The sequence below is a fragment of the Acanthochromis polyacanthus genome, chromosome 1 (assembly GCF_021347895.1).
Source record: "Acanthochromis polyacanthus isolate Apoly-LR-REF ecotype Palm Island chromosome 1, KAUST_Apoly_ChrSc, whole genome shotgun sequence".
In the NCBI taxonomy this organism is placed as follows: domain Eukaryota; kingdom Metazoa; phylum Chordata; class Actinopteri; family Pomacentridae; genus Acanthochromis; species Acanthochromis polyacanthus.
In genome coordinates, this window is record NC_067113.1 from 22222387 (window position 1) to 22247115 (window position 24729).

The 24729-nt window shown below is 44.3% G+C and overlaps 1 protein-coding gene and 1 long non-coding RNA gene across 4 annotated transcripts in view; one reads left to right on the forward strand and one right to left on the reverse strand.

The window, feature by feature from the left end:
* The window catches only part of msrab (methionine sulfoxide reductase Ab), a 35546-nt gene extending 19200 nt beyond the window's left edge, over positions 1-16346 (reverse strand). The window contains exons 1-4 of one of the 2 annotated variants that reach the window (XM_022196614.2): positions 16145-16346; positions 9753-9821; positions 9458-9577; positions 4952-5056 (exon numbers count right to left, since the gene is read on the reverse strand). In XM_022196614.2, coding sequence (XP_022052306.1) covers positions 4952-5056; positions 9458-9577; positions 9753-9821; positions 16145-16319 — 469 coding nt within the window. In that variant the 5' untranslated portion in view covers positions 16320-16346. Of the gene's footprint in view, positions 1-4951; positions 5057-9457; positions 9578-9752; positions 9822-11779; positions 11926-16144 lie in introns of those variants that run through there. The other variant, XM_051950184.1, reaches the window with a different exon arrangement.
* LOC127534595 (uncharacterized) lies at positions 11968-15815 on the forward strand. Of its 2 annotated transcripts, XR_007942765.1 has the most exons (3): positions 11968-12484; positions 12618-12803; positions 13526-15815. It is a non-coding gene; the product is annotated as an uncharacterized LOC127534595 (long non-coding RNA). The 2 variants fall into 2 exon arrangements; XR_007942764.1 differs by having other exon boundaries at positions 12618-15815.
* Positions 16347-24729: the final 8383 nt, after the last annotated feature.

Genomic DNA, 24729 nt, shown 5'->3' on the forward strand with positions numbered 1-24729 from the left:
TCCTCAAATTATATCCCCGTCTACTAGACAGCGATCAGGTCAGCAGTTTTCAGCAAGCGATGCAAACATATTTTGATCACAACCTCCTATTCCTCTCACAACTAACGCAGAGTGTTGGATTCAGATTTGCATATTATATAACAGCTTGAAAATGAAGTAAACAGACACACAATTCATAAAGCCCTGCTCCACATTTAATAACAATACAAATACTATAAGTTCTGTCATTTTTTTCTTCTTCAGATTTGTGTCCAGAATGAAGTACAGGCAGTTTTACTTCCCTGGAGGCAATATGTTTGTAAAAAAAAAAAAAAACATATTGATTTTTTTTTCAAATGCTGCACATCTTATTTTCCAGCAAAAATCCTTTAATACACTTCTTCTGATTTTGTGTGCTGCCAAATCAAATATACAACCTGCTGTCAACTCAGACGTAACATGCTGAAAATGCTTCGACCATGTGTGTCTTTTGTACGCTTATGTGTTTGTGTCAGTCATTCTTTTTCCAAAACACTGAGGCTGAGGTCTCTGTCTCCAGCCATCAAAGCTCAAGTTGGGATCTAATGCTTTTTGATCTTGGATGTTTGGTTTTTTTGGTCTACCTTTCTTGTCACTTGTTCTTCTTCTCCCTCCATTTGTATATTATTTCTCCAAGTCCAGTTCTTAAACTTGAGTCTATCTAATTCGATGCAAAGTCAACAAATGCACCAAAGCACACAGAAAAAGACATTATTTTATCTCACAAACACAGGAGGACTTCTAAAAAAAAAGTAAGAAAATGTATAAGTTCAACATAATCAAATGGACATGCAGAACTCAACCCCCATACTGTGCACACACGTGCCGCAATCTCCATAAATTAGGGCCGTCAGCATGTGTGAGGGTGTAATAACTGACACCTGGTAATGAGCACGCCGTCCTCAGCCAACCACAGGAGAGAAACGGAGTTGGACTCGAAGTGTGGGGGTGGCAGAGGTCACAGGTCGGAGGTCAAGGTCACCTCCTGCGGGGTTTGGCTTTAGATGGCAGGGGCACCCCTAAAATTGAGGGATGTGATGACACAGGGACACGGGGGGACCCCAACAGGGAATTGGCGTGTGTCGCCGCCAGCTGGGGTGAAGATATAATACGTAGGAATATTCATGCTCATTTCAATTGTCAGAAAGTAACTGTCACCAGCATGACTCAGACAGAAGACAGCTTGATTTATGTCTACTTCATGATCTGACCCTAGCAGTGGTAAATGTGTGGTATGTGATAAGCCATTTTCCTATTCTATGTGACAAACTGCAAAAAAACAGCTCATCACATAGACTGACAACATAGCACATCTTACGCGCATGTTGCAAACTGTAGCTTTTGCAATTAATAAATCAGCTGGAATGAATAAAAATGGCCACCGTTACTACTTTTTGAATTGCACTTATCTGTTCAATAGATGTGGAATCTACCTCTTTTCTACCGTGTGACTCCGCCAACATCTAACTACGAGGGTGAGTGTGCATGTACGTGCAGACGCTTTCAAATGAGGACAAGCGCGTCGGCCATTTTAGCTGTCCATTTGTGTTTCTGTGTCTATCGGCATACGCCTGCGATGCCTGTTCACTGACGCAGCATCAGCAGCCCACACCATGAATACTGCATGGCCTCAAAAAATAGAGAGGACGGAGGGAACGAGGGAAGAGGAAGTGAAGACGAGGAAAAGGGATGAGGAGGAAAACAATGAGGAGGGAGGTGGGGAGGGAAGCCTCGGTTGTTAAGATGAAGGGCGGCCGAGGGGTGGGGTGGGGGCGGGAGAAGAACGGGGGAAGAAAACGAGAGAGCTGAGGGAAGGTGGGGGTGGGGGGGGTGAGGAGCAGGGAGGAGAGAGTGACTAAGAGATAAAAGAGGAGTGAGTGGATGCGAGTGTGTTTGTGTGATGAGCGGATGGCCTCGGGGAGCGGTCGACTCACTGTGCTGCTCTGCGGATGTACTGACGGGCTCCGGGCCGTTTGCTCACTCACTCGCCCCTCCGCCTCGCTCGCTGCAAAGAGGACAGGGGTGGGGGTGCAGGTGAAACGGGTGAGGAGGATGAAACAGGGGGAGAAGAGGGGCGGTAAACTGGGAAAGAATGTGCAAACGTGGATGGAGGGGAGAACTCAAGAGCAGAAGAGAACACCGAAGAAAAAGGGGGGCAATAGCGGATGTGACTTTGTGTTTGAATGGGTTACAGAAGAATAGAGAGATGAATTGACAGGTTAGCTTTGCAAACAAGTGGCCAGAAAAGATGCTCCCGTCCTCCGCTTGGAGTTAAGGGGAAAACGGAAAGTGAAGCGGGGCCTACAGGCCTCTGCAACAAGGAAGTATCCAGTGAACAAACCAAAATGTCACTCGAGCAGTTGTGTGCAGCGTGTAAAGTATGCGTGTCCGTGGTACGCCTATTCACATGTACAAATAAAATAAAGCTGTGCAGCTATAAGTGTGCATAATGAGCTCTTGCGCATAATTTCCAGTCAACAATATGCTTGTGTATGGAAATGTGCCTAAGTGATCTGCAGAGAGTGAAAGAACAGGAAGACGTGTTTGCATTTCAACAGTGATCGTTCTGAATCAAATCATGTTTTCACCCACCGCGATGAAATAGAACTACTGCTGCCCTGTGACATGCAGATGTCACTTCTGACTGCTGAGAGTTTGCCTGTGCTTCGAGTGTTTCCGTGCACTCGTGTGAAGCTATGTGACTGAAGAGTTGTCTTAACGTAGACATAAGAAACTTAGAATATGGGGAGCACATTGAATGGGGGGGTTTTATGCAACATCCCAGGGAAGCCAGCAGATTGAGACTAGTGTTGCTGAATATGGAAAAAGGGCACACAGCAAAGGCTGCTGGGAGTTTCTGATTGGCTGCTAATGTTGCTATCCAGGCTGGGATTGGTGGAGCTGACGCAGCCCGACATCACGTTGTCGGGACTAAACCCTTTTGAACTGAGGCAAAGCAGAGAGGCACAGATATCAAAACACATACACACATGCGTGCACACATATGTTCATGCACACACATGCAGATACACACAGACATATAATAACGGGAAGTATTACATGCAACTGCACACGCACCTGTGCATGGTTCAGCACGTATACCAACATAGAGTACATCTAAACCTGAACTCTGTGTTGAAAGGTGTCACGAGAAAACAGAATTCATAATGCTCCAGGGCTCGTCTCCATACATGATCTCTGGTGAATCTGTGCAGTTAAAAGGGAAAAGAGTGAACTTCCTTAATTTCTCCATTCTCTTTTAAGCCCAGCTCTAAGGTGGACAGAATAAATTGGAGCTTAAGCATGCGTGAAGGCACAGCCAGCGGGCCCCTTTCCACCACTCCACGCTACATTTGTCAAATCAGAGGAATTTCTGCTACACGTGAACCCGGAATCTTAGAAGAGAGAAACGGCAGGGATTCATATTTAAGTCACGCGCAAGGAGCAGCACTCGTAAAAAAGAAAAAAACATTGTACATTGGAGTTTGTGGTTATTTTGAAATATGTCGCCTGGTCTCAACTGTGACAAAAAAAAAAAAAAAACAACTACCAGAGTGCATAGACAATAAGCTGCATGTTATTAATAAAACATGAGATGAGACAAGGCGGTGAGTCAGGAGAAATGCATGACTACTCTTTTGGCCTCACTGCCTTTGCCCCGTGGCGTGTCGGCTCGACTTTGCCTGTGCCTTTGCCCGTAGTAAGACGTGTCTCTGCCCTCAGCTATGGTGAACGGGCGAAGGATCTCTTCTGATCAGGAGGATGTGGTTCTCGGATGTACCTCAATACTCCAGACTGTCTTCTTCCATTGCTTCCTCTGATAAACCTACTTCTGGTAGACGTAAAATGTGAAATATGTGCAAAAAACAGGTGATGATGAATGCATTTATCTGGGTAAATTGCAGTGGATGTGCAAACATAGATGACATTTCAGTGTATTTAGGTCACACATCGTATGAGAGAGCAGTCATGACAGATGCAAAAGGGACGACGGGACTGTCATGGACAACGTCATTGGGAGCGTGGTGTGTGCGTGCACAAGCGCGTTTTACGGCTGAAGGTCGGGCCTATGAATCTTTGATCCATCTCTTCCCAACTTGTCATGCCCCTCCCTACATTCAATATGAGTGAGCCGAGTACCTCTTTGCCTGTCCTTTCTCCCTCACACATACGTGCACACACACACCCTCCCCGTGTCCTCCTGGTGCATTAATGTTCTTACATCACCTCCTCCAGTGAGCACAGAAAACAAGAGAGCGAAAGACTTGAAGAGATGGAGAGATGGCTCGTGGGGGATGGGGTTTTGTCGACGCTGTGTGTGTGTGTGTGTGTGTGTGTGTGTGTGTGTGTGTGTGTGTGTGTGTGTGTGTGTGTGTGTGTGTGTGTGGGTGGCACATATGTGGCACACTGTATAGAGTGTGCAGCGTAGGAAATATGGATCACAAGCCAAGCATTTGAAATAATTAGGTGAAATTTTACACTGTCACAGCAAAGTTTTTTTTTCCAAATTGCCAGCTTCCTGTGATTGACAACCTCGGAATTGCTGTCGAGAGACTGAAAAGACCAAGTTTAGCATCATGATTGCATCAGTCCGCGGCACGTGTGTGAAGTGAATGACAAAAGGCTGGTTTAGAGTGGATAAAGTACATGTCATGCCCATGCTCTGGAAGAGTTTTTCTTAGCAGTCGGGGCTTGAACGTGCATCACACCAGTTGTGTCTCCATGGATGGCTGGATCTCAGACACATTAACACTGTCTGGCGTTGACTTACACCCATGAGACCTCCCCCCACCCCAACACACACACACACGCACACACACACACACAGGCACACGTCTGGGCATCATCCTTCTGCTCTAATACACCCCGTGCCCCTTGGGACGGGTCTATTTGAGGGCGACGTTGGAGTTTGTGTGCATGTGTGCGTTGCTACCTTGTGTAGGATCGTGGTTCTCCCAAAAACACTTCAGCAATTCCTCGAGGCTGATGTCTTGGGGGGAAAAGACCACCCTCACTACCTCAGTGTGGCCTGTCAGACCTAAAAAGAGATGCACAAATTTGTATTAATAAAATATCATGATACAACATGCTCGCTCATGAAGACTGCTTTACTAATCGAACCTTCATCCTCCTCATTACACTCGTCCCTCCAACATTTCATGGCGAACACTGGACATCAGCTGATTCATTCAAAAAATCAAAGCAACAGTCCGTTGGATAAAAAGAGAACGTGAACACATTGAGTGCATGTGCCACAGGTAGAAGGCATTCAGGTTAAATCCACATAGAGTTACGTTATTGCTCATAGCACAATGGGGGGAAAAGAGAGAGAGGTGGAGATAGACAGAGAGAGAGAGAGAAGGCGCAGTAGAGGTTGGAGCTTATGGTGGAGGTTGCCAAAAGCACACAGACACTCGTTCTTGTCTGCAACTGCCAGGACCCTGAAGCTTCAACAAGCTGCCTGCAGGCATTCTCAAACTGGGGGCTGCTTACCATCTCACATGGAGATGCATCTGCACAGGCGCAAGCAGTGATATCGTTGTGAACATATACCTTTTCTAAGCCCAAATACAGAGGTGTTAGCTTGGGAGCAGAAACTGTGCATGCATATCAAGTATAAATACACACACAAGCATTCTAATGCTTATGGATGCAAAAGGTGCTTTTCAGATGATAGGGGAAGGCTGTCAAATTCATACACTTGGTGTGAGGCCCTGTTTTTTTTTTTTTCTCTAAATGACGGTCCACACTAGGGATTGCTCGATATGGGTTTTAGGCCCAATACTGAGGCCATTTATTCGTAATCAAGAAAGGCCAATAACTGATCTTTGGAACTGATATATATGTTATGTCTAAACAGCAAGTAAGAGCAGAGAACCAAAAAAAAGCACACGGTTTTTAATAAGGGTGACTATAACGGAATATGTCAATAGAAATAGGAGTGATTAAATTAGGACGCTCTCCTCTGATTATGTGGCGTCGACTGAGATTGTTCAGTTTGTCTCCTTTAGTTACATCTGCTGTTCTTCTCTATTTTCTTAATCTTTCACTGTTTTGTCACTTTTTTTTGTCCAGTAAGTCCAGATCTTAAAGCATTATTAATTATTGGTTTCCATTCTCTGCTTCAAGGTAATATGTGGCTACCTTCTAACTTAGCTGCTAGCCATAGCCACTGTGAGAGCTAATTATTAAAATAATGTATAGCAAACGTCCTGGTTTGTGGCAACAACTTGTGTCTTTTGTTCTCTGCTTAGAGACATTTCTGTGACCACAGACTGACTACAGACAGAGAGAGGCAGCTACATCAGACCTGAAGTAGCACATTTAATCTGTGAATAATCAGAAAAATGCCACGTGTCGGCCTCCATAATCGGTCTATCCCTACTCCACATGCTCAAGGATCATCTCATGCCAAACAAACATGAAGAATTTCACTTGTTTCTTAAATCAACAATGGCACAGTGTGTTGCCAGCATTCTGTCACAAAAAGCTCACGACAGTTTTTGCTGCAGATGTTCACCATTTGTTATAATAAAATGGCAGCATATAAGCATACATTTTGCTTTATCAGTATGTCCATGTACAGTGTGGGCCTGTGTCCATTTTACAAAGACAACAGTGTGTTGGGCTGCAAGGTGGGTGTTAAGGTGCAGGGAGGTCAACAAGAACAGTAGAAAACAGAGAATTCAATTGCAGCAAAAGTAGCTGTGAAGACCTGTTGGCAAAAAAAAAAAAGGCGACGATGTGCCGTGGCTCTCCAGCGTGTCCCATATGAAGAGGGGCTAAAGGCTGAGAAGTGACGAAGACCAGTACCATTAAAGCTGCTAGAGATTCAGTGTTTGGCTGAAGGACCCTTGAGCGAGGTGAACGGCCTTCTGGGTGATTACAGCCTCAAAAATCAACATGACATCATGTTGCCCTTTTTTTGGTTTAATTGTTCCCTGCTGTTGAAAACTTATTCAAATCCTTAAAAATGCCTTTAGTAACACACTCAGGAATGTTGCTTTTTAGGAAAGTAATAACTGTCAAATGAAGTTTACTCTTTTATGTTGCAGGTTGCTAATGCATCTATGATAGTTGCATACTTCGACTCCGAAACTACGCCACTGCTGAGGCATGCGCCCTCAAAAATGTAATTTCACGTTGGGATGGCTACAGAAACACCACATGGGGACCTCATGAATTGTGACTGGCTTGTGACATTTCTCTTACAAGTCTCTGATGCCAGCAGCGATCGATCAGGGAGAAAACAACACGAAGCACTGAAAAGCCCAATAACTTTTTATCCATTTCAATACTGGACATAAAGAAAAGTCACTCTCACTGCAAACTTTCTGTTCATCGCTATGAGAATAACTTATTATGTAAAATAGAAATAGGAGTGATTAAATTAGGACGCTCTTCTCAGTTTATGTTTATCGACTGAGATTGAACAGTTTGTCTCCTGCATTTGCGTTTGCTGTTCTCCTCTATTTTCTTAATCTTTCATTGTTTCATAGCTTTTATTGCCCACTAAGTCCCATATCTTAAAGCATGATTAATTATTGTTTTCCAGGATCTGTTTCAGGGGAACCTGTGGCTGCCGTTTAATTTAGCTGGTAGCCATTAGCACAGCCTTGGCCACTGTGAGAGTAGCTAATTTCCTGGCTTGTGACAACAAGTTATGTTTCTTGTTCAGTTTTTGCAGTCATTTCTGAGATCACAGAGTGACTACAGAGAGAGGTGGCTGCATCAGACCTGACATAGCACATTTAATTTATTGGTAATTGGCCAGTAAATATACAGATACCAATAATCGGAAAAAATGCCAAATATTGGCCACAATAATTGACAAGGCAGATAATCCGTCTACCTCTATTCTCTACCAATGGCCCGCAACTTTAACAACAATATTTTCCTCAGTTTTAGTAACAGCTGCTTTCCAAAACTTTGGCAGAACAGAAAATACTGCTGCAAGAAATTCCTGAACAATCATATGGGTTTCTTTCAAGGACACAGACAGGATCAGCAGCTGTTCTGTTGCTTTAGTTTGATGATTGGATTTAACTTTGTGCAGCACAGTAGAACTAAAGCACAAAAGGTTACAGCATCACCTTTTGATTCTTTGCTGCGAACTCAATCGCAAAACAAACTGCTCTTTGAATTAGATTAAATATGCTGATAAATGATAGAATCATCCTCTCTTCACCCTCAGCTGTCTGTCCTCATAAATTTGACTGCACCTCGACCTCTCCTGTTTCTGTCCGTCAGGTCATCCACCTATTCGCCTGTCCTTCTAGCCTTCCCTAGCTCTTTTGACAGTTCCATCAACCCCTACTTTTCTATCTGTCTGTCTGTCCTGCCCTGGCTGTGTTGACAGCTCCTCGGTCTCATGCCGTCGCAGTGTTCTGCTCCGTCATGGCCACTGGAGCGACGCCTGCACTCTCTCAGCCGATGGACAGGTAACCATTCTTTCTCACACTTTTTTCACAAATTTTCTTTCCCCTCAAAAGTTTATTTTACCCGTTCCCTCACTTGCTGCAGTCTGTCTTTTTCTGTCATTTGTCTACCATCTCCATCTTCCTCCATAGCTGACCATCTTGTTACCGGGGGAGCTGACAGAGAGAGAGAGAGGAACTGGGAGGCAGACGGATAGAAACGTAGAAATCCTGTGACGGGCTCTGCTTAGAAAATCTGCCAGTCAAGCCTAGAGCATCTTTCCCCTCCTCTCCATGTCCCCCCCATGCTGTGTCTGCACCTAGACTCCATTTCTGCCTGCAATAACGCACCCCAAGAAATGGAGAAGCCCCAAACTCACAGCTCATGACTCCTAAAAGACAAAAGAAAGGACACACAGTGAGACACAACCCTAGACGTCTTCATTTGAATTATGTATCAACTCCCTCAAGAACATCTATTTGATTGTCAAGATGAGAAAAGCAGAAAGAGACAGTCAGAAACCCAAACAGGTTGTCAAATATTTTCGACGTCTTAGATGGCAAATACACAGAATCCCCGCTTGTGTCTGCAGCAACATGTTCGCCGAATCATATTCTCAGGGAAAGAAGCCCGTTTATGGCGCCTCATACACAGTAACCTCTGTTGGCAAAAAACGCCGCAGTACAGCACAGTACAGAGCCCAATCCTTACAAGTAGGTCATGGGGGGGGTGGGGACGGGGGTTCAGCCCATCTGGAGCAGTGCATTCTGAGTAGTTGACTGCAGATGAAGGGAAGGAGCGAGAGGATGAGAGAGCTGTACTTAAAACAACCTCTTCCAACTCTGTTTCTTATTTCTTTTTAAATCATTTTTTTATCCTTTGCATTTTTTTTGGTACCTTGAACCTTGACTGATCTCGCAGGGAAATGTCCTGCCAACCCATCTCACATCCCCACAGGCAGGTTAATGCAAATCAAAGTGTAGGTGGTGTAAATACGCACAGAACCTGCAAAGTGCCGTACCTGTGCAGACCTCATGGTAGGTGGGGTTGGGTGTGAAGCCACCGGCGTAGCCAACCTGTGTGGAAAAGACTCCCGGAAGCCGCCAGAAAAGCCTCTCGACTCCCCAGAAACAGCCCATTCCTGAACATACGCACAACACACAAACACATGCACAATTAGGGCTTCTGTGCTGTGATAGCATCCACTGTAAATACCAGCATTTCACCGAAATGTGTTACTACCACAAACTGGTAATCGAGGATTCCATATTGGATTATTTCAGATATTTAAAAAAAGTGTGATTGTGCAGTCTCACCAAATATGATGGTCTCCATGCCTTCTGGAAAAGGCTCCACTGTGGGTTTGCCATTGACTGCATGCTTGTCTGCGAAGGGAAACAGTGTGCAAATATGGTATCAGACAGAAACAGTACAAATTGCAGCATGCGAGCAGAGAGGCCCATTAGCGGCTTCGAGTCGACCTCGTAGGTCTTCACAGGCTGACCCGGGCCGGCGGATCAGAGCCGCGGACTTCTGTGCAGGAAGATATTTAAGGGATTACACAGCTTTGACCACCATTCTATCCCTGCTTTCATCTCCCTCAATACCCACAATTAAACACAATGAAGCAGTTATTTTCTGATCTCTGTCTCCCTCCACTTTTATACGGAATGTGAGTGTATTAAGTGTTCGGCTTGGCACCGCTGGGAGTCCGCAAAGCAAAAGCGATGGCGACACTGTCAGGACCGTGTACGGCTTTACATGCAAGAGAGCGCCACGCAAATAGACCCAACGCTCCCTCTAATCTTTATCATGTTAAAAATACCCAATAAGTAAAACAAACTGGAGTGATGAGAGGTGGCACTCTACTGCCAACTGTGCTGCGTGGAATTAGAGCGCTAAAAAGGAAATAAGTGTGTGTGTATGTAGCCCACAGATGTGTGAGGGGGATTAGGGTTTAAGAAGACTGAGGTGACTTAGCGTGCAAATCTCCGCTAAGCAAGGCTGGTTTGTACTGCAACCACTAATATTAGTCCACAGATAAACAGGCCACAGGGTACACTAAGAGCTTAGGCACATACCAATAATGGATGCTTGCACTAAGTTCAATGTTCAATTACTATGGCTGCTCGGAGATGTTATGTGCGACACTGACCTGAATACAAACAATCTCTAATCTGATACAGGCATAATAGTTCATTTCCTAGATAGGCCCGGGATCATCTGTAACGCCGACAAAAGGCAAAAGACCAACAGCTACCTGCAGTTTATTTCAGCCTTAAAGAGATTACTATAAAGCCAAAGAGCACAGAAGCACTCAAAAGGAACAGTTTTCGCCATGCTGGGACCTTCAAGATTAAGTGTTTTGAAGAATATAAGCGGCAAAAGAAGCGCCACAGCGCCAGAGCCGCTAGTCCTGAAGTGTGTAAGGGCAACTTTGTGATATTTGACAAAATTGTTTGGTTTTTCTGTGCAGTAACAGATTGCAGAAGCATAAAGGACTGAAATGTCACAGGGGCCTGGCTGCCCTCAGGCAAGTCTCTTCCTGCCCTCCTGTTGTGCGACAGTTCTGTCTTTTAGCAGCAGGTTGTTTGGCACTGCCAGGTCATGTTCTCGGACACAGTCAGCTGCAATCAAAGTGTATCTGTGTCAGTGACTGTACCGGCTAAATAGTCCACGGGGGTGACTTAAGGTGGTGGGAGGACAGGAGAAAAATCTTCATCCTTCTCCTGCGAATTTTTCCATTGTCTCTATCCTCCGCTCACTCTCACCCTCTTGTCCTCCGTTTCTGGCCAATGCGATAAAAAGTACTGAAGTTGCCAAATGACTGTGAGAGCGAAAATGAGAGCGCGAGAGGGAGACAAGTGTGCGATAGAGGAGGAGGAGAAGTGGGAGGAGGAGAGATCAGCCTGCCAAAACAATAAAAGGAGTAAATAGCCAGTGAGAAGCAACAGATGAGGGTAGTAGAGAGGCAGTGAAGGATTCTTTTGGCTTTCAGACCACCATGCCTTTGGGCGCTGTATAAAAAAGACCGAGCACTTCATCCAAGAGAGAACACAGAGAAAACAAACAAGCGCAAAAAAAATAAACAAACAGGGGGGGAAAAAAAGAGAGAGGTAAAAACGAAGTTAGCCAAGAACATGCCGACACAGCGCTGTCCAGAGAAGCCAACTCCGAGCCAAGCCTCCTCACCCCCCCGTCTCCCCATCTTCACTTCACACTCTCTTCTTCCTCGCACCACCTTCCCATCATCCCTCGCTCTCTCCTCGCAAACACGTGCGCGACTGGATGCCTGCACGCACGCAAAGCACGCAATCGGCCACACAATCGCTCGCACACCAACCTCTGCAGTGGGTATTTCTCCCATGGAGCATCTGGCAGAGGTCCAGACGGTGCCAGGCTGGCTCCTTTCACTGTGCCTAGTGCAGCATTCCCCCCTGCCAGACCAGCGCCCACACCCCATTCTGCCAGAATTACCCCATCTAACACACACACAGAGGCACTGAGAAAGAACTGGCTGAATACCCTCACTACGCTGCCTCACTACGCCAGCAAAAGAAAGAATAGAGGAACGACAAAAAAACAAGCAGGGAGGGTGACTGACTGAGCTTACAAAGGAAGAAAACAGGCTGAATATGGGGGAAGGATTCATGAAAAGGATTTTTTTTCCAACTTGGATGAGATATGGGCGTAATTTCTTTTGTGTGCCTTTGTTTTCAAGGATATCTGAAAAGCACAGTGCATGCTATACAGTACAGCGGGAGTGAAGCGGAATACTTTGGTCACCTTTTGTTGCTTTTAGCATGGCGGCTGGACCAGAACCAAAACATCGGACCCGACACCCTACCACTCTGCTTGAATCAAGGTTGCCACCAGTCAAGGGCACAACAATCTATCTGTTGCTTAGCGGATAATAGCGTCCAGTTTGACTTGGTTCGGCGGGTATTTACTCTTTGTTAGCCTCTGGTTCAAAACGTGGTTCCGTGTTTCTCACCCGTAAAACCGGAGTCCAAGCGCTGCTGCCTCCTCACATAGAGACACGGGAGAGGTACTGTCCCTGGATGCCAAAACTGGTGATGGAAGGTCGATTTCCAGGCTGCTCTGTATATTTCCTTCCAAAAAAATCCATTCTGTCTCTCTCTCTTTCCCCCTTCCCTCCCTCTTGCTATTCCTCTTTCTAGCTTCACACAGGTTGGCAGGGAGTCAGGCACGAGTCGTCGGAGGAGGCTGATGCTTTATACTGGTGCCAACTACCCTCTGCTGTATGGGAGGATGGGTAGGGGGCGAGAAGGAGTGGGGCAACGCAGGGGAGGGGAGGAAAGAGGCAAGACTGGTGGGAGGTGGTCCATTTTTAAGAACAGTAAGAGGTAAGTAACGGAAACGGATGCTGCTTTGGCCTTTAAACAATCAATCCGAGTGCATTTAAAGCTGCTGCTGTCCAGAGTAGGGAAACTGTCCAGACAGTAAAGAGCACAACTTTTAAGCCAGTCCTGTATTCCATACATACTGTATCCTAGCAACGGAAACGGTTGCTATGGAGAGGGCTACCTACTATAGCATCAGCTCCATTATCTGCTTCCAGCAAGATGGAGGCACATCCTGTTGGGGCCTGCTGGCAAATCTATTTGAAAAGTTGATTTGATGGGGAAAAAAGGCGACAGCATCCACCTGGCTGAGCCTAACGCGTCTTCTTTTTAACTGCATGGTAAAGGGGAAATAAATATAATGAAAAATGAACCTACACACTCCCTCTGCAGATATACAAGAGCAAAACCATCCATTTTATACGCAGTCCATGTCACAGGGGGTTAGAGTCTATTCCAGTGGACAAGATGCATGGCGGGTTACAGGGTCTCCAGTTCACTTAACTGACTGCTGCATAAAAACCAGATCACCTTGAGAAAACCTCACATGGCCACTGGGAGAACGAGCAACCTCCATACTCCAGGTTACCGAGGTACCAATCGTAATCAGCAAGCAACAGCCCTGCCCATGAGCGAAATCTCTCTCATTTATTTATCTCATGTTTGTGTAGTTAATTTGCACGCTTTCTCATTGGCTTACATACTTCTTCCTTTTCTCCTCTAAGCTCCCTCCAAAGCCAAAAAAGACAAGGGCATCAGGAGAAAGCAGAGAAACAACAGGGAAATAACGACAGAAATATATCTTCGCTATGAACCTGCTTTCTGAGAGTTATGGTGGAACATGTAACAGAGATTGATTTTGGTCAGCTGACCTCCCCCATCCTGTTTAGAAGAAATATTGGCAGTCTATCCTGCACTGACTCAAAATAATAGCTACTGTGCCCCTACCATGTAGCAATCTGCCACTGGATCATTCTCGCCAAGGTCACAGAGTACATTATACAGACTGGAGCGAAGGGAGGGAACACAGGACAACAGGACGTCTAAACAAGGAACAAGGAGCTTCTTTAAAGAGGCTTGAGGGCGAGAAGCAACTTTCAGATTTTGTGATCTTGATTGGGGAGAGGGGACAAGTGTGCACAGACTCACACACACACGAGGCTGGGACTGCACAGGGCATATGTGGAGACTGTTCTCGCAATCCTTAAATTACTCATGCTTGCTGGCCCACGCCGACCAACACAGAAGCATGCGACTGCAACACACACATACACACACGAGAACAACCCCGTCCTCATCTAAACTGCCCCCCCATTGTGAAAGGGGAGGAACAGATTTCTGCCATGCGGTGTCTCCGAGCTGCTTCGACAGACGGAGAAGGAACTTACGACGGGGCGGAGCCTTCATGCGCATAATGCCCAGATGGGCCCCTGGACGCTGCGGCACCGCTTCCTCCTATGCACTCACACCCAGCTCCCACAATGCACTTTGAGGATGCTACTGTCTGAGGTGGTGATGAGTGGGAGCACCAGGTTCATAGGTTTCTCCACCAGCCTTCCTGTCCCAATATAGTAAAATGAAAAATGTGAATGAAAGGTTACGAAAGACTGGGATGAAATGGAGACTCGGTGCTACACGGCGACAATGAGTGAAATTGAAAACATTTGTGCAAAAGTAGGAAAATGTGTTCAATTTCATGTAGGGAAACACGCTAAAACTGAAGAAAAAGGAACTGAAGCATATTTCTCGAGTGCCAGAATGTCTCTGAGCTGATTTAATCACCAAATATTTGCAATATATCCCAGTGGGCCTTTGCTGCCAATACAGATTTTGGTTGTATTGCTGTCCAAAGACTAAAATCCCCAAAACACAGAACAGGTTAAACAGTAACACAGGAAATGTATGCTGGGCATACTTGGTTTGAAAGGTTAATCACGCTAGATATGCATGTTTGAATGTCTGCCTGTATGCAAAAATCTACAAAATCCATACAATCTACAAATGGCAGCAAAATATATTACAAATTCACACTAAAAAAGTGATTTTTCCATCTCCGTTGTTGTACCGTTGACGTATGGAGAATACACAGTCTGTGTGTACGACATCAAGGTGGCGGAGTCTTCTGTATATGACGCAAAGGAACATGTTGAATCAAAACTGCAGCAGAGAGATACACATCAAAGGGAGAATCAGTCACGGATGACGACGTTTGCGCCTCACAAATCTCATGCCTCGACGACTGTGGTAAGGGCTGAAGTTATGCTTTGCAACTTCACAGCACAACAAAATCTGCTGACGGTTGATCACCTGACCAACCTCACACGGAGGATTCTTTTTTTTATAATCCGTCTGATTTCATGTACATATCCCCAACCAATTTATACACGGGAAAATCCATCTAATTGATGTATACGATTATGGCGAGATGAGGTTCCCATGGACAAACCTCAAAGTCACAAATCACTGTTGGAATGGGAGTAAGCTGTGCGAATCACGAATGTCTATGTGACACTTAATACTATTAAATTTTGTCAAATTTTCTGACAGTAAGACAGAATGGATTCACTTTAAGCTCAACTAAATGCTGCTGGATTTCTCTCGAAGCCCAGTGTTGTGCAATAATTGTTGCCTTGACTGACTTTTGTACATAAACACCTGCAACTTAACATAATAATCCTGCAGTTATCATTTTATTCACTGCGCAATCACGTATTTGTTTCTGCTATCTCTCGGCCTTGGCATGGGTGAACTGATCTCTGGACCCAACTTTGCCACAGTTGCACCAAAGTGAAGTGGATCTTGTTGCTGCTTACGTTTTCGACACTGAAAACACCAGGAAAGTTCCAAGTCAGTGCTTGCAGAAGGGCATTCACACTTCTTTCTAACAGTGACAGAAACACCAAGAACTTGTTTTTTGTTCAAATTAGATTTAGTTGAGGGAATTTGATGCTGCACAGAACCTAAAATTAGGCCTAAAAATGAGCAAATGTTGGAATAAAATCAATTTGTACATTAGATGCATCTGTTATTTGAATCCTTCCGCATCTCACCTCATTTAAAGAACAGCTTCCTCATAAGCTCTTTCATAACTAAATACCAAGTTCACGTAGCAGTATGTACTTAATATACAGACTTAAATATATTTATAGACTTAATGTCATTGCATTTCTTATATTTCTGCAAAATGACACCTTTTTCTGTCATTATTTTTACATGAGTTGTTGACTTCACTCCCTTTACCTCATGTGACTCCAACATGGATGGACAGTTACGCAGGTGTCAGCTCCACTTTTTTTTTCTTTTTTTCTTTTTTTTAATAAACTTGTCACCGCGGTTGTATTTACCTGCCACGACCACTTTCTCCTCTCGTCCCTTCATAGCTCGATCTCTGCGCGGCAGTTCGGTCTTTGCTGACATTATATCGGCGGCAGCGAGCGACACTTGAAGCACAAGCAGCCAAACGGTGCGTAAATGTGTTTGAGTGAAGAACTGTGGCCGAGTCTTCCGGGATGCCTCCATGTAAGAGCGCGTCGTTACGCAGGAGGAGGGAGGGACGGAGCGAGGCTAGGAACGGGAAGGGAAGGAGGGGAGGAAAAGGGAGGAGAGACGGCGGCGAAAAACGCCATCGGTATGAATATTCATCGTGCGTGGGCAAAGTCGTGCACTGCATATTAACTAGTCAAGGGGTTAATATGACTTTGGCACAAAAGCCTGCAGAGCGCTGTGTGCGGGAACGAAATTAAATTTAAATAAATATCCACGGTGTTCAGCATGCAAATGAGCCGCTCGCCAATTATCTAGCTCTCATTCGGTGGGAGGCGCTTCTGGTGCACCAGGTTGGCACGTTGGATGTATAGATGGTTAGGTTTAGCCCCTGTTCATTCCTGCATCAAGGAATGCGTGCTTGGGGTTAATAGGTAATATCTGACAAAACGGTTTTTAGCCTTGATTCATGTGTAATTAAACTGCAAACAGTGGTCATGTTCCCTAAGACAACCCAACTACATCCTTCCTTACTTCACACAGTTGGGCGTCTTTCCTCATTTTTGCTCATTAAACCTGACAACTGTACTTTTCTAGAGATAATTGCATGGGATCTGTATGGAAACGTGACATCAAACAGCATTTAAGGCGCATATTCTCTGGAGATATGAGGTTCAGATGTGCAGAATGGTGCAAACTCCAGGTAAAAGTCTTCCTGCAGGTCATATCAATCATCTGACAACGCTGAATGCTAAAGTCTTGGATCAAAAGCTCAACATGAAACAAAAGAAAAAGACAAGAGCAGAGCTGAAAAACGTGGTCAAGTGATGGAATATCAGCCCCAATTTTCACAGCCGGTTGTTTCTTGAAGTTATTTTCGATTCAAGCGTTTCCAGGGCAAGAATTTGTTGGTTTTTTCGGTTTCACATCATTGCAAACTTCTGGTTTCGCACAGCTGCCAGGACAACACAAGGCATTCTGGGACTGGACTGTGAACTCCAGGAAACTCTGAAGGATGTGTTTTGCTTTTTTATGGTGAATTATACAAAACAATTAATTAATAACAACATAAATCATTGGTTCACCAAAGACAAGTCACTAGGGATCACACTGGCCTAGTGGCCAAAGACACAAAGCAGCTGTAAAATCCGTGGTCGAATGTCGTAAGCTTCTCCCTCTACACATTTCCTGCCTGATTTGCTACTGTAACCTATCAAATACAGGCAAACTGTTTCAACAATCAGTCTAAAGCTGTCACTCAGAGTCACAGGCCTGCACTAGTCAGATTCCATTGCCTTCTGATTTCACTTCAACTACAACCAGACCAAGTGATGCGATAGTAATGACGATGATTATTTACGTGCGGGGAACTTCAAACATTCTTGTGTGCGCTTAGATACCAGACAATGAGGATAACAAAGAATTCAGGGCATTGTTCCTATATCCTGCAATCCAGAATAACATCACACCCCTGCTGAAATCCTCCTTTCCTCCCTCTCTCTTCCTCTTTCTCTCTCTCTTATCTGCTGGGGAAATGAAGCTCAATCACCTGCGGAGGAGCTGAGGGCGGCACAGGGGACTTTGCAATGCAAATGCCAGGTAATTACCCGAAAGCTAGGAGAGTGGAAGCACACAGATGAAAATAGAGCAGGCAGAGAGTGAGGGAGTGAGGGAGTGAGGGAGCGAGAGCGATAGGAAGAGATGAACCGAACACTGGGTTCACATGCCTGTTGATGCAGGATGATTGGGGTGTTTTGGAGGGTGGAGGGGTTGCAAGGAGGAGGAAAGGGGAAGACGGGGAAGGAAGAGGTGAAGAGAACCACAGGGATGGATGAGAGCGACATGCGTACAGAGAGCCCATGTTGTGTGTTAATTTCCTCCCCGTGTGTGTATTTGCAAATGTCTGCGTGCATTCCTCTAACAAATGATCAATAAATGTAGGGTTTTCCTGTCTCTGCTGCCAAGGTGAAAGGATCTACTTTTAATTTAGAAGAATATGTGTCGTGGAAAAAAAAACACTTTTTCTGCTTGAGTCCAATTGCAGTTTGCACAGGAGTGTGCACGTGCACTTGGTTTTGTTTGTGCGTGATTGCTCGTGTGCATGTTGGCATGTGCCCTCTCTAATATGCACTTGTGTATGTAGTGCATTGCGCGTGCATGTGGTGGGTGATTGCATATGTTTGCGTGTGTGGTTTGTGTGTTGCAGCGGAGGATTTAGTGAGTGTGCCAGCTTGCAGCTGTTTGATTGTCAGTGAGTGAGAGCGAAGAGATGTGCAGATGTGAGTGAGTATCAAAGAGATTATGAAATGACCTGGAATTAAACACCGCAGTCGACTTTAACCGGGTATCACTGCATGCTAAGCCCCCTTGTTTGACTGGGAGATGGTTGGGAAGCTGTGCTACATACCTGCTTCTGACAGTTTAATGCAATTTTATTTAATGAGCCAAAACGCTTATTTGTAATTCAATACAGGACTCCGGCATTTGTTTGTTTGATTGTTTGTGTGTTTGTGGACGATATTACCAAGCAATAGTGTGACTCACAAGCAGTTTGCACCTCGACTCAATAGCTGCCTCTGATTAACATCTGAACAGAACAGGAGCCAGCCAACCAGAAAACTGTTTTGGCGATTTAGTGTAATTGTGGCTTTGCTAAAGTCTCACTTCGCCTAATTAGAATAATAAATCATGCCGCCTCGTTGTTTTCAAAGGGCCCTCCATCGTCTCGCCGAAGCAGGTGGGATTGTGGGATGGTGTGAAAAAACAAAGGGTTTGATTGCTCTGCTGAAGCTACAGTCGGTTAAAAGCAACGTGGCGCTCTCTGGGGATTCATATTCAAAAGTAAGCCGTATCAATTCATAGACCAGAGTGGGAAAAGCGAACTTGACAAATTTTGATTCATATGCTGGCCCATGCTTGACTTCACTTGACATAAATCACTTGGCTCATTGGAAAATGGAGAGACGAGACGGGGGTTTGTTTGAATGACACGAGAAGCTGAGGGGAGATTGCGTGGCACTACCTTTGCAAGACGGTTGTTGTGTATTTCAGATGCTTTCAATGGCAAAGTAAACACACACCTTGCATAGGCCATATTATGTTTCTTCGGGTGACCTTGCAATGTAACATCCTCCCTCTCTTCTTCTTTGTCATTTCAGTGAACTTTACTGACAGCAAGTACAAAGTCAATAGCAGTAAATGATAAAGAAAGTGACAAGTGCATAGAATAAAGTCCAGTAATTATGCAGCCTAGCTGTTAGAGGAGCTGCAGCTAGCAAATACTTTCATTACTGATTCATTTGTAGATAATTGTCTACATTAATCTGTGTGTTTTGCCAATAAAATGTTAGAAAATGGTCATCTTAGGCGGACAGTGATGTCCTCAAATGTGTGACCAACACCTTTAAAACTCAAAGATATTTAAATTAGTCATAGAAAACAAAGGAATTAGAAATATATTCATAATTTAGAGGCTTAAACTAATTATTTGGGGGATTTTTTGTTTAAATAGTCATTCACAGATCAAGCCATTTAAAAAATAGTTACAGATTTTCTCCTGATTGGCTGATCAGTTAATCAAATTATCATTTCACCTCCAGTGACAACACAAGTCTTATCTTTTAATCAGTTTAGGAGTTTGCCAAGTGGAGGCAAAACACTGTAGAAGTCAAGGAACATTGCAGGCGAGTAATATATACTGGCTTCTTATTCATAAATATTCTCAGTCATGGCAGATGAACGCTGAGTTTCTGTGAAGGGTGCTCTGTCAGTTTCCACAACAACTGTGAGGACTTTCCACAGTGAAGGAGGAAGTGCATCTCTGTCTCAACCTTTCCTGTTCAACAGTGATTACAAACTGTACGCACTCTGCTTTTTTTTTCCCTCTCTCACTATTTTTTAATGTATTCTTCTCATGTGACAGTCACCGAGTCTGTATACTGTATAGTCGGTCGGGATGCGCCTGTGCTTCTGAGGAGATAGTCTGCCAATTTGTAGTCTCTCTTTAGAGCCATGTAGCAGAACATTTTATTGTGAGTTTTGCATTCGTTATTTCAGTGGTTCAAATAATTAGATTTAAGGTTCACTGTGAAAAATTCATAGCGTAAGCTGTGCTTATGTTGTAATTCTGGAGTGCACTTGCAAGTAAAAACAGATAGGATAACTAGCTCCTGTTCCACTGATCATTCGTGAAAAGAGAACCTCTTGTGTACATTTATTATTTTGGAGTTTTTCCCCATAAAACCACCTGCACTCTGCAGAATGTCTTGTTTGGGATCACTGTTGGATGGCTGTCCCTTTAAAAAGTGTAATGCATCTTTTAAGGCCTACGCTTTAGTTGCATACAGTCCTGTAGTCAGGAAAATTGCGTGCTCAAGTTGTACAAATACTCGTCTTACTCAGTTTGGTCTTGACTAAGATGCAGCTTAAGGAGCATACGGAGTTTCTTCTTTATTCTGGAAATAAATACTCAGATCAATAATTAAGCAAGCCGTTGTCACTCTATATAGCTGTTTAACAGGACAATTCCCTTTTACATAAATTCATTCTTTTCTCCACATAGTATTAGAAATACAAATGTCTACTTCCGATTTTCCCCTCACCTTAAATTTTAAGATATTTTTAAAAATCTCTCTTTGACTTTTCTCTTCTTGTTTATTTGTCGTTTGCACATCAGTTTAAAATTTACAGCTTTTGATCCCTGCGTGCCATCGATGCAAGCGGAGGGAGCGGAAAGGAAAGAGGTAGACGAACGCAGAGAAAGCTGAGGGGCTATGTGAGTGAGCCGAGTGCAGCTATGTAACGCCAGTTCACTTCCTCTCACTCCGGCGCTCCACCCATGCTAAGAGTGGCTGGGCTAAGCTACTCTTGCCCTACATACAGCCTAAACAGCAGATTACTGACTGTCCCTCTAATCCTATGCACCAGGGCATGTGCCACTGTCACCAAGCACCAACCATCCAATCACCCTGCAGCCACCCTCACAGTCCCTGCTGTTCTGTTAGCTGTGCATCCACCCCCCTAACTCCAATCCAATCCGTAACATCTCCTCTGTTTCTGTTTCTGGTCAGTCATTTTGGATTTTCGGTTTTAGCTCCATCCGAATAAAGCACGCCAGGAAGAAGAGATATCAGAATACCTCATTCCACTCACTTCTCTCTCTCCCTCTCTCGCGGTCTTCCCTAGCAACACCCTGTCCCATCCCTGTGCAGCCAGTGCCCCCCCACCCTCTCCCAGTTTTAACCTCCTCATGACCACCTGGCATGGGATAGCTTCCTTCAGTCCCCTCAGCCTCACCTAAACCACCAGGCCTGAGATTAGGGTTAATCTGGACCTTGTGTCATCCTGTATCTATCCACCACCCCCACAGCCCCATTCTTTCCTCCCTGTCTCCCTCCCTCCCTCCTCTTTACCAAAGAGGCTTTGGTTTAAAATCCTTTATTGTGAACCCCCGCTCCCTTTGCAGTGTCTTTCTGCCTGCTGCCAATTGCAACTTTTCCTCCCGCACCACATCCTCAGCCAATCCTTGAACAGATACTGGTAGAACCTGTCCCCAAGCTATACTGGTTAGGAGATGCAAGCAAAGGATTTTTTTTCATTGTCTCTCCCTTCAGAATAAATTTTGAATTAGGCAAGAACTGTCAAGTTTTGCAGATGTACGACGCTAAAATCTGAAACGCTTCCTTGTACGGATGTGTATACAAGCATGTGGTAATACATGACTTTATATAGAAAGGGTGCACATTGTGTGTGTGTGTGTGTGTGTGTGAGTGTGTGTGTGTGCATGTTTATGCATTTATACAAATATGTGAGAGTGCTTGTTCAATTCATATGGACAAAGGCATTTGATGAGAGTCTGGAGACTTCATCCTCCACTCTAATGTCCCAGTCACCAAACCCCCAGTACATTTTTCCTGCTCTTCTGGTCCTCTCAGCCCGAGGACAGAGCGAAGGCATGGAGGCCCGAGCTGGATGAAGAGATGCTACAATGGTGCAGAGAGCAAAGATGCGCAGTGAAAGAAGACAAAAAAAGGGGAAGATACAAAACGTTAAAGCCCCTTTCCCTTTTTTTTTGTCTCCAGAAATAAATGGCAAATTCACCCCGAAGCAAAGTCTCCTGTCTTGAGTTGAAAGGCCAGCAAAAAGCATTTGGCACACAAGCACTGGTAGAAAAGAGGAGTACGAAAAAGAGAAGTAACAACAGATTTAGGACAGTAATAAAGGGTCTTAATGTACGGGGATAAGAGAAAGACCCTTGAGCATGAGAACCTGCCTGAGTTGGACATTTTAATGATAAAACAGCCTGGAAGATAGAGGGAAATGATCAAAAGATGCTGAACTTCTAATGTTAATGTCAAATCCCTTGTGTTATCATAATCAGCCAATTTGCTAAGCACTGTTTAATTTGTCTTGATTATACAATATCTGTTCCTTTATTAAAAGGAGGGAGTAATTACTATATATAGGGATTATTCACATGATTCCAAACCGGAGGTTCCTAAACCCCTTCATCAGACACACAAACACACCACATGAACACAAACGGAATATGAACTCGATGGCATTATCATTCGTACGGCAGTCCTTAATACACAGAAGGTAGGACAGGATGCTAAAGGTCTCCTAAATGGATTAGGAATATGCAATCCTGAGCAGAGAGATGCAGGAGTGACTGGTAGAGCGAGAGTGACTGATTAAAGGGGAGAGAACATGCTGAGAAAGGAAAAAGTCCGAGAGTGAGGGGCGAACCGAAGAATGTTCAAACTGATTGTGCGAGAGTGCAAAATGTCCACAGAGAGAAGGAAAGAGAGAGCGAGCGATGTAGTTAATGGATGTAAATTAATTGCTGTCATGTGGATTCTGATCCCAATAAATCAGGGTCAGTGTGGTCTCCGGTGCCATCTCTCCATGGCTGGGAAAAGGCAGGAGGGAGCCTTGATCTGATACACTGAGACACACGCTGGCACACACATATACATGTATGCAAAGGGGCAAACACACACACTGAGGCCGCTGTTCAAGAACAAGAACGTAAGTCTCAAAGTGTTGAAGAAGCAGTATAAGAAAAATTGATAAATGTGATAATCCCCATGCAATTTGTGAAGGAGATCGGATGGAACTTTATCCATGAATGCTGACAACTTGTGCCAAAACCTATTAGCTGAAATAAAATGTGAGTAACAAGAAAAAAGTTGAAGAATTAATGTGAATAAAAGTGATATGAAATAAGTCGCTGGAGCACTGCTACTGTAAAAGCTGGGATATTTTGGATTCGGAGTCCTGTGCCACGAGATCCCCTTTATCCTGAGGAGCTTTTTAAAAATGCACCTCAAGTCCAAACAGAATACTGGATGCCAACGAGTGCCGACCTAACTGGGTTATAAATGCAATGTGGTCCAATGAATTAGCCATGCTTATTACTGAAAATTACCACTGTGCTTTCTGCTTAACTAGGCTGCAAAATTGATTTACCTTATTTCCCCAGTCTATGACCATCACAAAGACATCCTGTTATTATGAGGGCTATGAGTATTATTGTATGTGTTAATCAGAAAATACGTGAACCATGTATTTTAATTACAAATCATACCAGGGCAATTTTAAAAACAAAAGCCTTTAAAAAAATCTTCATAATGTGTTGCCCACACATTAAAAGAAGCTGCCACACTGCAACAACACCCAATCCGGAAGAAAAAAAAAATACTGTCAACGCTGATGTTTCCATATTTTTAAAAACGCATCTCATTCATTTAGCGTACACTATGCCCCATATTATATACTGTACACTGTGTTTTCTTTGATACTGTATGCCCCAAAGCAAATCACTCATGTTCAAACAATAATATCTGAACATGAGAGAAATGGTGCAAAATGGGAAGTAGGTCACATAGCAATTTATTTGACAAAAAGGGATGGGGGTGGGGAACTGGGGCATGGTGTATGCAGAGGCAGCAGCAAAAGGGAAGGTTTTTGGGAACACAGATCAGATTGTGTGAGTGTATATATGTGTGTGTGTGTGTGTGTGTGTGTGTGTGTGTGTGTGTGTGTGTGTGTGTGTGTGTGTGTGTGTGTGTAGGATGACTGAACATGTATATGGTCGACCAAGAAAGTTAGAGGCAGGTAAAACTCATTTAAGAAACTTACCAGTGTAAAATAAAAAAAACAACAACAACAACTTCTTACTGGCAATGATATTGTACAGATGCATTTTTGGGGGGTGAATTTAGCAAATATGACAAACCATACACACCAACAACAACAACAAAAACAAAACACACTCACTCACGAGAGGCTTCATTGCCCACTCTCGTGAAATTGACACTGATATAGCAGTCAGTGGACCATATCAGCACATCTGACATAGAGAGTGTCAGCAACATTGATCAGCTATCAACGAGCAGCCCAGCCACCCCCACCCCTGACACAACAAAACACACACACACACACA